Source organism: Salvelinus alpinus, chromosome 8 (assembly GCF_045679555.1).
Source record: "Salvelinus alpinus chromosome 8, SLU_Salpinus.1, whole genome shotgun sequence".
NCBI classification, from domain to species: Eukaryota; Metazoa; Chordata; class Actinopteri; order Salmoniformes; family Salmonidae; genus Salvelinus; species Salvelinus alpinus.
Window position 1 is genome coordinate 22,926,895 of NC_092093.1, and position 12,275 is coordinate 22,939,169.

At 41.6% G+C, this 12,275-nt stretch overlaps 1 protein-coding gene across 2 annotated transcripts in view; it reads right to left on the reverse strand.

Annotated features, from left to right (window-relative positions):
• Positions 1–12,275, reverse strand: part of cd164 (CD164 molecule, sialomucin) — a 20,986-nt gene continuing 8,711 nt past the window's right edge. The window contains exons 3-6 of one of the 2 annotated variants that reach the window (XM_071413024.1): positions 6,876–6,965; positions 6,026–6,142; positions 5,787–5,864; positions 1–5,615 (exon numbers count right to left, since the gene is read on the reverse strand). In XM_071413024.1, the coding sequence (XP_071269125.1) occupies positions 5,449–5,615; positions 5,787–5,864; positions 6,026–6,142; positions 6,876–6,965 (452 nt within the window). In that variant the 3' untranslated portion in view covers positions 1–5,448. The remainder of the gene's footprint in view (positions 5,616–5,786; positions 5,865–6,025; positions 6,143–6,875; positions 6,966–12,275) is intronic. The other variant, XM_071413025.1, reaches the window with a different exon arrangement.

Consider the following 12,275-nt stretch of genomic DNA (forward strand, 5'->3'; position numbering starts at 1 on the left):
TTGTTTAACAATATTCAAACTTTATTGATTTTAACATCTTGAATCTAATGGCAAAACTATAAAAGAAAACTTAAGGCAAACAAGATTCCAGGCAAAAAGGACACATCAAACAAGCATAAACCATTAGAGTTGTAGGCATCCTGACTATATGCAACAGCAAGTGTCTGTCAACACATTAACCTGTGTGTGTCTGTGTGTGAGAGAGAAAGGTGAGAGCAAATCTGAGGAATCATTCCATAAGACCTATGACTTTTTATTCAACAGGACTTAGATCAAGGTGGCATGTGGACATGGTTAAAAAGGCAACAAAAAAAAACAGCTCCAGAGCTTCACACTAATAATGACAGCTGCCTCGAGAGCCAGAGACATGTAAAGATCAGCCAACTGGGTACAATACTAACGTACACCGTTGTTCCAGAGAACGCTACATTCTAGGGTCAAGAATGTAAATTCCATTTTTGGTTGGAATGTAGGCAAGTCATGGAATGCTTGGTGACAATATTTAGGACAATTTGCCATACTATGCATGTCTATGGCTCTGGCCAGCTAACCCATTCTTCTGTGTCTGGTTTAGGCTCCCAAAGCGAAGAGTGAGAGAAAACAAAGACAACATTTAAAGATGCTCTTACAACACAAAGCATCTTTGATTTCATCTTTACAAGGGGTCTGAAAATGCGGAGTCCCTTTGATATCTATTGGGTGTACTATCCCGTTACAACAAAAATAACCTTAATTTATGTTCAACTGAGTAAGGCACTTTTCTTGAAAAGGTGCAGGGAGAGGAACTGTGTGAGTCTACGGGCACTGGAAAAAATTGGCAACAATTAGAATATTTGTATTAGTTGCTGTGGGTACTGGCGATGTCCTGTGACATCTACTGAAAGAAAATACTATCTCACTGCAAGATGGTGCATTTCTATGGTAGGCAGTCATTTTAAATCAGTTTCAAAAACAAACATTGTGTCCTTAGGACTATGGCAAAAGGAGAAATAACAGGGAAGTAACACTCAGAATGCTGGATTGATTCACAAAGGCTTATCAGTTGCCACAGCATACTGTGAAGCTGTGAATGCAGCCAAGGCAAAACTAGATTTGTACTTCTGACATGCCATAGTTCGGGGGTCTTTGGGACGTAGCCTAATGCCGTTGGGTGACTGTAGATGAATATTGTAAAAGGCATGTTTAAAGCGATCAAGAAAAAAACCATGAAATCAGGGACAATGAAGGCCTAGGAAAGACGCATTCGCAGATTTAAATGACATTGAGTGTGTTCATACAAAACAACAAAGTGATAATTTTTTCCCATCATTAGGAAAATATTGAGCTAAGAGTTCTCACAAGCATTCATACATTTTTGGAAGCAATACAAAAACAATAAGGCAAAAAGTAGAAAGCAAAGCTTCGTCAGTGCAGCGCTCCATTTTCCATGCCAAGACGGAGGGCTTTAATGCACATTGATTAGGCATACCTCCACTAGCATACTGTTTGACAAATTCATCAAGTGGTTATTTTTATTTTAAGTGTCTGAAGCACCATGAGCCTAATTCAAAATAAAATATAACAATTTCAAGCATTGGACATGCAAACATGCAAAAAATTACAAACAAAAACACAACCAAGTCTTGACATTGACAAGCCACTGCAAGCGAAAGCAATTGATAAAACACTAAAAAAGATCCATCATCTTGCCTTTACACGATTGAAAGTGGAAACCTTGAAGGTAGATCAACTGAAGGACATGACAGCTCTATGTACAAGGTGGACATCACACTGTTAGCAGCAAGCTAATCAAAGAACTAGACATACTGTACGAGCACTACATTTGGGAAACCTACAGTGCCTTGAGAAAGTATTCAAACCTCTGGACTTTTTCTACAATTTGTTGTGTTACAAAGTGGGATTAAAATGGATTTAATTGTAATTTTTTGCCAACGATCTAGACAAAATATTCTAACGTCAAAGCAGAAGAAAAATCCCCAAAAAACTTCTAGGAGTTTTGCACACCTGGATTGTGCAATACGTGCACATTATTCTTAAAATTATTCAAGCTGTCTAGTTGGTTGTTGATCATTACTAGACAGCCATTTTCAGGTCTTGCTATAGATTAATGAGCAGATTTAAGTAAAAGCCCAACCAGGCCACTCAGGAACATTCAATGTTGTCTTGGTAGAAACTCCAGTGTATATTTGGCATTGTGTTTTAGGAATTGTCCTGCTGAAAGGTGAATTTGTCTCCCAGTCTGTTTGAAAGCAGACAATCAGGTTTCCCGCTATGATTTTACTTGTGCTTAGCTCTATTCCGTTTATTCTTATCCTAAAAACTCCCTAGTCCTTGCCGAAGACAAGCATACCCATAGCATGATGTAGTCACCACCATGCTTGGAAATATGAAGAGTGGTACTGAGTGATGTGTTGGGAGTATCCCCAAACATAATGCTTTGTATTCAGAACAAAGTGTCAAATTTCTTTTGCCACATTTTTTGCAGTATTATTTTAGTGCCTTATTGCAAACAGGATTCATGTTTTGGAATATTTTTTTTCCTGTACAGGCTTCCTTCTTTTCACTCTGTCAATTAGGTTAGTATTGCGGAGCAACTAGAATGTTGTTGATCCCTCCTGTTTTCTCCCATCAGTCATTAAACTCTGTAACTGTTTTAGAGTCACCATTGGCCTCATGGTGAAATCCCTGAGCGGTTTTCTTCCTCTCCAGCAACTGAGTTAGGAAAGACGCCTGCATCTTTGTAGTGACTGGCTGTATTGACACACCATCCAAAGTGTCATTAATAACCACCATGCTCAAAGGAATATTCAAATGTCTGCTTTTTTATTTTTTACCCATCTTCCAATAGGTGCCCTTCTTTGCAAAACATTGGAAAACCTCTCTGGTCTTTGTGGTTGAATCTGTGCTTGAAATTAACTGTTCGACCGAGGGACCTTAGATAATTGTACGTGTGGGGTTTTAGAGATGGAGTAGTCATATAAAAATCATGTTAAACACTATTATTGCGCACAGAGTGAGTCCATGTAATTTACATGACTCATTAAGCACATTTTTACCCCTGAACTTATTTAGGCTTGCCATAACAAAGGGGTTGAATACCTTTCCACTCGAGACATTTCAGCTTTACATTTTTAATTAATTTGTAAACATTTCTAAAAACATAATTCCACTTTGACATTTTGGGTATTGTGTGCAGATCAGTGATACAAAATCTCAATTTAATCAATTTTAGGCTATAACAACACAATGTGGGAAAAGTCAAGGGGTGTCAATACTTTCTGAAGGAACTCCTCTCCTTGGCACTGCACTTAAAAAAAGACAGAGCTCACTGGGAGAAAAGAAAACTCCCAAAATGAAAAGGACATCTCAACATTGCATCCATTTTAAGTTCAGGGACCAGGTATTAGTTAGTTATTTGATAATTTCAAAACTATCAGTCCAATTTATGCATGACTCCAGGAAAAACAAATGTATTAAGAACTAAGCCAAAAATTATTCTTCACTATTAATTTTCAAAAACACAGGCTATAAGGATGTGCCTGTACAATATGAGGGGGAACTAGCACTAGGGTGCTGTGGGGAACATTCAAAACTTCTGCCTGCATAGGTGACATCTCAACCAATGCCATTATAATCAATTGATACTGTAATAGGTCTTCATCCATCAAAGACCAAGATGAGGAACTAATGTATCGGTCTACTCTTCAATAATAAAAGGCTATTCAGTCCAGCTGGGATACTAGGGTTCTGCTGTTCAGGGTTGGGCCCAATTCATTGCAATTATTCAGCCAGTTCAGGAAGTCAACTGAAATTGAAATCATTCCCAATCTTCTATGAGGAACATTTTGGAATTTCAGGTAACTACTTGGTTTGAGTGAATTAAAAATGGGATTGAGAACCACCCTGGTTCTGTTCTCTCTGCTCATCACCAATATCAGCACTGTGTTACCGCTCCTGTCACCAGACTGCTTTTACTTCACAACAACGACACTCAGGCCTCAGCTAGGAGGAAGAGGAGCAGCATCATAATTCTCACTCATCCCCTCTAAGTCACATTTAACATTAAAGGCACTTTACTGCTATCACTGTACGCATCAATAAGGTGCAGGCTGTCTTATCTTCATCTCTTCCATTCAACACTTGAATTCATAATTAGACTTATTTAATCATTCTCATATATTTACTACAATCTTTTATCTGTAGAACCCTTCGACCATGTCCCAAAGACTTGACTCATTGCGATTGCCTTCCTGTTAAGGGAAGATCTCAAGTCTACTGACTCGACTCTTCACTGTGATCCGTTTGGCTGAAGCCGGTAAAGACAGAGGGGGTTGTAGAAATGGGGATTGATTTGGGTGTATTGCATTGAGCTGCTCTCTTGGCAGCGTGTGGTGTGTGCTGTGTCTTAACACCAAGAGTCTGACTCATCCTCCGCTTCAGATGGAGGCATCTTCATACAGAATATTCTAACTTAAAGAATGGAGTACTGCTTCTAGTTCTCTTTTTGTTTGGACTTTCTCAGGTACCTCTACCATCAGTTGATTATAACCCCTTTATATAGGTGTGAAAAACCCTGCCCAGATCTGTCCCACGACAAACAAGAATAAAAGCTATGCTGCATCATCCAGTCATCAAATTCTGAAAAATAACAGGGGAGGGGACCTCAGTGTTTCCGAAGCGTTACCAAGGTGCATGAAGGCCACAAGCTAATGCCATGGCAGCCCCACTATATTCCAACAGAACAGAAAGTCCTTCACATAAATGACTGTTGGCTCTTTAAATGGCAGGCCAGGCAGGTAAAACATTAAAATGAAGGGCCAGGGGAGAGGAGCAGTAAATGAAGCTGATTTTCCTCCAGTCACAATGACTAACTGAATGAGGAGGGGGGGAAAGAGGGGAAACACAGTGATGTAATCCTATGTGCTGAAGGCAGCACCAGGGTGTGAGAAATGCGTAGTGTACTACATCCAGTAAAAGATGTGGCGCAAATGTGGGTGTGTACCACAGGAGGTTGGTGGCACCTTAATTGGGGAGGACGGGCTGGTGCTAATGGCTAGAGCCGGAATGGTATCCGTTCCAAACTAAACACACAACAGAAGGCTACTGAGGAGAAGACGGCTCATAATAATGGCTGGAACGGAGCAAACGGAATGGAATTAGACACATGCCATGCGTTTGATGCCATTCCGTTTGCGCCGTTCCAGCCATTATTATGAGCCGTCTTCTCCTCAGCAGCCTTCTGTTGTGTGTTTAGTTTACAGCCCATGTGCGTATTCAGGATACAGGCCTAAACCACAGGTTGCTAGCACAATGCAATGAGGAGTGGGGATTGTGGGAGAAACACTGTTTGAGAGAATCACAATGGCCAGGGGTTTGGGGGTTGATATTAGGAGGTTCCAGCTGGCCCGGGAGGGGTGGGGGGCCAGAGTAGGTGTTGGTGTGGGTCCTTCAGAGGGTGTGGTAGTTGCGGTCCTTGGACTTGCAGAACTTGTAGAGGAAGAAGAGCACAGCCTGCAGGCCCAGGACCAGCACGATGCCCCCAATGAAGCTTGCTGCGTCAAACGTTGCATTCTTATGAGGTGCAGGAGAGGGCCCCACTGGTGACGCAGTGCTGTCTGCACAGGGTGGGAGTGAGAGCAAAGTCATACCACTGTATCGCCACTAGCCTCTAGGGCTATGTAGAACCACAAACATATTGATAATACACTGGTGGAATTGAGTTTTGATTCAGTAATTTGATTCAGTAATATGATTTGATTTCAGACTGGGCTTGCATGGGAACTTACTTGAAGCAGTCGTTGTGTCAGAGACTGGGACGGTGCCGTTAGTGGGCAGGGCGGTTGGTACTGCAGTGGTCAGGTTAGCTGGACACAGCAGTAAGATATCAGTTTAATACCATTTCACCACTTACAAAAACAGTTGACCATTTACCCATATTTAGGGTTGACATTACAACCATCAGGCCACACAGTAGACACACACTGATTAGAAGGGAGCAGCTGAGAGGCTGGTTTTTGCTGGTTACCTGTGGTGGACTCAGTGGTAGAGCTGTTAGTGACATTGCTGACCGTAGGGGTGAGGGTAGGGATAGCAGCCGTGATGGGGGTAAGGGGTTTGGCTGAACTTGAAGTAAAAGGCAGCACTGAAGAGACCGACACAGAGAGAGACAGAGTATAAAGCAGGGCTGTGACGATTTCAGAATTGCAATATTTTTTCCAAGGCAAAAATGAAAACACAAAGCAGACCTAACACTACGGTCCTGCTGTACGTAAAATATTGTGCACTATTGCTTGGAAAATAAACGTGACTCTGGAAGAGAACCTAATCACGTTCGTCTCCAACATTAGGGCTGTTAATCTAAAGTAGTTAAATCCGCTTTGCTTTTTGTTTCCTTGCCACAATACTAATGAGTATCGCGATACTGGTATCATCCCGGGCCTAGTATAAAGCAGGGAAGAAAGAGACATACCACCATAACAACCAGGCTACATCTGGATAGTCCCAAAATGCCTTCTGCATTCCCCTCCTGCCTTCCATTTTGATCTGACAGGATTTGGTAGGTGAATGTAATAGCGTGAATTCATACAAATAGCTTTCGCCCATCTAATCCTTTTGGACCAGTGGAATGACAAGGGAGGAGGAAGGCAGCGACAAAGCAATTAGGAAAGGAGGGAAGCATTTCAGAGTATTGAGAGAAAGCAACTGACACCACATAACAGAGATATAGAATGTCTACATATGCCTAGATCAGTCACTTTCTGTTGAAGGCCAGTCCTGTGTCATGTTAACAAAGTGACAGTCACTGGAATGACAAAGCACATGTAATCCCTCTGGAGTAGCCTTTAAATGAACCAGGTGATGGTATTGGACTTTACCTGAGCAGGTTTCATTGGAGCAGGCGCCTATGCTCATGTTCTGACTGTTTACGGTGACGTTGACACAGGAGACATCTGGAGTTGCTGTAACTGAACAGAGGGGATAAAAGGAACAAACGAGCACCAATGAAAGATGTCGTTTTCCAGTAGAGCACTAACACAAAGACACATGTGTTCAGGTGATCGGGAATCTTTAGGAAAACTATATTAATCCTGGCACCATAGGGAACATGAGCCATTTACGAACACAAGGGCTGCATTCCAAACACTGAAGACACCCTATCCCCTCAGCCCTCAAATTAAGTGGACACTTCTGATGATGTCTGACGAGTATACACTTGCAGGGTAAGGGAGGAAGGAATGATTTTTAAATGGACCGCCCTTGCACAGAAATTCGTCACTCGTTCATCCCGCGATGATTGTGTTTCAGCCACCGGTAGCTTGTGGGTGCTTTACATATGCTACAGTCAATTACAATTGCAAGTCTACTTACAATTAACTGTATAATGATTAATATATGCCTACTATATGATAGCTAGCAAAATAATTAGCTAACTAACGGTTAGCCTGCCTAGCTGGAACTTCTGAAGAATGAAAACATTTTATTTAAAATTTTTCCAAAAACGAACCAAACATCATTACTTTTACAAGACGTGTTTGTGCCGTCATGTGCATTAGTAGCACAATTTATAACTTATTTACATTTGTTTTTACTTACACTTCAATGTTGACGTTTTCATTTTTGGCAGACGTTTCTTAGCGGATGTACAATCGTCGCAAATTTAATTATGGGGAGTTTCAGACCCCAAAGTGAACATAATTGTACACTCGCAAACTCGACTAAAAACGAGGGCTGAGGGGCTTACGTTTTAAAACTTCCCTTGCTTGGCGAATCATTTGGACCGCCCTCCAAGATGGTGACAGGGATTCCCCCAAGGGCATAAGGCGAGGTTAAGTGGACGAGGGTGTGTCTTTTATGAGTTTGAACCACAGCCAAGTATTATCTTGTTTTCAGTCAAATGGGATGGGCTTGTCAGCTCAGGAGTCTAGTGTGAGTTCAGTCATTCTCCTTCCTGGAAAGTCAAAAATCATAGCCAGCCCCCTCCCCCACTGCATGATCTTTCCCATTACTGATTAATCCAAGGGGGTGGATAGATACACTACAGTTCAAAAGTTTGGGGTCACTTAGAAATGTCCGTGTTTTTTTAAAGAAAAGCACATTTTTTTGTCCATTAAAATAACATCAAATTGATCAGAAATACAGTGTAGACAATGTTAAATGTTGTAAATGACTATTGTTGCTTGAAAAGGCAGATTTTTTATGTGATATCTACAGAGGCCCATTATCAGCAACCATCACGCCTCTGTTCCGATGGCACGTTGTGTTAGCTAATCCAAGTTTATCACTTTAAAAAGGCTAATTGATCATTAGAAAACCCTTTTGCAATTATGTTAGCATAGCTGAAAACTGTTGTGCTGATTAAAGAAGCAGTAAAACTGGCCTTCTTTAGACTAGTTGAGTATCTGGAACATTTGTGGGTTCGATTACAGGCTCAAAATGGCCAGAAACAAAGCACTTTCTTCTGAAACTCGTCAGTCTATTCTTGTTCTGAGAATTGAAGTCTATTCCATGGGAGAAATTGTCAAGAAACTGAAGATCTCATACAACGCTGTGTACGACTCCCTTCACAGAACAGCGCAAACTGTCTCTAACCAGAATAGAGGGAGTGGGAGACCCCGGTGCACAACAGAGCAAGAGGACAAGTACATTAGTGTCTAATTTGAGAAACAGATGCCTCACAAGTCCTTAACTGGCAGCTTCATTAAATAGTACCCACAAAACACCAGTCTCAACGTCAACAGTGAAGAGGCGACTCTGGGATGCTGGCCATCGAGGCAGAGTTCCTCTGTCCAGTGTCTGTGTTCTTTTTGCCATCTTAAATCTTTTTGGCCAGTCAGAGATGGCTTTTTCTTTGCAACTCTGCCTAGAAAGCCAGCATCCCGGAGTCGCCTCTTCACAGTTGACGTTGAGACTGGTGTTTTGTGGGTACTATTTAATGAAGCTGCCAGTTAAGGACTTGTGAGGCATCTGTTTCTCAAACTAGACACTAATGTACTTGTTCTCTTGCTCAGTTGTGCACCGGCGCCTCCCACTCTTTCTATTCTGGTTCTATTCTGAAAGTGCTCTGTTTCTGGCCATTTTGAGCCTGTAAATCAAACCCACAAATGCTGATGCTCCAGATACTCAACTAGTCTAAAGAAGGCCAGTTTTATTGCTTCTTAAATCAGCACAACAGTTCGCTAACTATGCTAACATAATTGCAAAAGGGTTTTCTAATGATCAATTAGGCTTTTAAAATGATAAACTTGGATTAGCTAACAACGTGCCATTGGTTGCTGATAATGGGTCTATGTGGATCCATTACAAATCTGCCATTTCCAGCTACAATAGTCATTTACAACATTAACAATGTCTACACTGTATTTCTGATCAATTTGATGTTATTTTAAATGGACAAAAAAAAGTGCTTTTCAAGGACATTTCTAAGTGAACTCAAACTTTTAAACGGTAGTGTGTGTACACACAATCTATATAGAGATATGAGTCCCATTCAAAAGTTTGGACACCTACGCATTCAAGGATCCTTTATTTTTTACTATTTTCTACATTGTAGAATGATAGTGAAGACATCAAAACTATGAAACAACACACATGGAATCTACACACAAAGCCCATAATGACAATGAGAAAACAGGTTTTTAGAAATCTTGATTTCATCAGACCAGAGAATCTTGTTTCTCATGTCTGAGAGTTCTTTAGGTGCGTTTTGGCAAACTCCAAGCAGGCTGTCACATGCCATTTTACTAAGGAGTGGCTTCCGTCTGGCCGCTCTACCATAAAGGCCTAATTGGCGGGGAGTGCTGCAGAGATGGCTGTCCTTCTGAAAGGTTATCCCATCTCCACAATGGAACTCTGGAGCTCTATCAGAGTGACCATCAGGTTCTTGGTCACCTCCCTGACCTTCTCCCCCGATTGCGCAGTTTGGTCGGGCGGCCAGCCCTAGGAAGAGTCTTGGTTGTTCCAAACTTCCATTTAAGAATGATGGAGGCCACTGTGTTCTTGGGGACCTTCAATGTTGCAGACATCTGAGACACAATCCTGTCTCGGAGCTCTACAGACAATTCCATAGACCTCATGGCTTGCTTTTTCCTCTGACATGCACTGTCAACTGTGGGACCTTTATATAGACAGGTGTGTCCCTCCAAATCATGTCCAATCAATTAAATTTACCACAGGTGGCCTCCAATCAAGTTGTAGAAACATCTCAAGGATGATCAATGGAAACAGGATGCACCTAAGCTCAATTTCCAGTCTCATAGCAAAGCGTCTGAACACTTATATAAATAAGGTATGTTTTTTTAATCAATTTGCAAAAACGTCATGAAACCCATTTTCGCTTTGTGATTATGGGGTATTGTGTGTAGATTTGTTATTGGTTTTAAATCGATTTTAGAGTAAGGCTGTAACGACACAAAATGTGGAAAAAGTCAAGGGGTCTGAATACTTTCCGAATGCACTGTACATTTTTGGCCATCAACCGGTTGGTGACCACCGCTTTCGTGTGTGCCCACTGCACAACAAATTAAGCCAACTTCCTTGAGTTCACAGAAAATGTCTTTAAGGGACCAAGTGTTAAAATGCCCTATATTTATTTGTGTGTGTGTATTGTTAGATATTGCTGCAGTGTTGGAGCTAGAAACACAAGCATTTCACTGCACTGGCAAGAACATCTCAATCTGTGTACGCAACCAATAAAGTTTGATTTGATAAAGAAACAGCGTGATATCAATAAAGATAGGTAGACTTGCTGCAGTTCATAGCATAAACACATCAACTCTAACAGAAACCTACAGGTGATTTATCTCATGCTCGTACTGTTCTGAAACTTTGAGCACTGCCACTACCCTAGTCTTGCTAAGTAGTGGAGAATCTTAATTGCATACTCCTCGCATTCTCTCCTTCTCAAAACCCCACTGGAGGAGAAGGTCAGAGGGGAGGGACCTCTGGTTCTCTCATCCAATGGGGTTTTGAGAAGGAGACGAGAGGACACGAGGAATATGCAATTAAGATCATCCGTGTGTGACCCCACTATCCGTGTGTGTGTGTGTGTGTAAGGCAGGCTTTTCCATTGGTAGAGGGGGTAGAGGTGGCTGTTACCTCACAGGCAGCTATGAAAGGTGGCGCTCACTAACACACATTCCAGAAGGATCTTGACATCAGTGTGAGACAAACCCACTGCAAGGGGCATCCAGTGAGAGAGAGCGGAGGGAAGAGGATTGTCAGAGGGGAAATCCTTAAAGCGCCTAGTGCTGCATAACGCTTTGTGTTTCTTACATCCAGACCAGTACACTTTGAGCTAAACCAGCGGACATGTGAAGCTCAGTGGGATTAAAATACAGCCTTCAGAACAAAAATGGAGCCCCTTTGAGGCCTATGCGTTGTTTACATGAAATCCCTAAACCAATGATAAATCTGGTAATAACAGTGGGGCTTGCAGTAACTCACCACAATGAGCTGGGTCATTACCTGGGCCTAAGTGTGCTGGGTCTGTATTGTAGCCAACTTTAGAATGGCCCTCTCCACGGTCAGTCTGTGTGAACTTTCAGATTTACTGAGTTCATATCTAATTGGTGATCCTGTTGTAGGGCTTGTGAGAAGCATTAGTTCAGACCTCCGACCTACTGTGTGGTGAGAGACGTTAGTTCTGGTGTGTGTGTGTGTGAGAGAGAGAGACTGCTGAGTTGTTCCTTCTGGTGTGTGACACAGCGCTGTGGGGATTTTGTCTGTCAGTCATTAACCACGTTTCCATCCACAGTTTTTAAATCAGAATAAAGTCATACATTATTAAAAAATATATAATTCACAACAGCTGTGATGGAAACAAGTAATTAGGGTACAATTTTATATATGCGACAGAATTAGTTTGTTCGACATGGTGGGATCTTTGTCTTGTAAAATGAATTACGGGAGAAATGGAGGTGGAAATACCTTTATGTGCAAATATTGATATCAAATTAAATTTTATTAGTCACATGTGCCGAATACAACAGGTGTAGACCTTACAGTGAAATGCTTAATTACAAGCCCCTAACCAACAATGCAGTTAAAAAAAACAAACAAGATACAGATAAGAAATAAAAGTAACAAGTAAACAGTAAAATAACAATAGCGAGACTATATACAGGGGGGGGTACCGGTACAGAGTCAATGTGCGGGGGCACTGGTTAGTTGAGGTAATATGTACATGTGGGTAGAGTTATTAAAGTGACTATGCATAGATGATAACAGAGTAGCAGCGGTGTAAAGGGGGGGGGGGGTCAATACAAATAGTCTGGGAG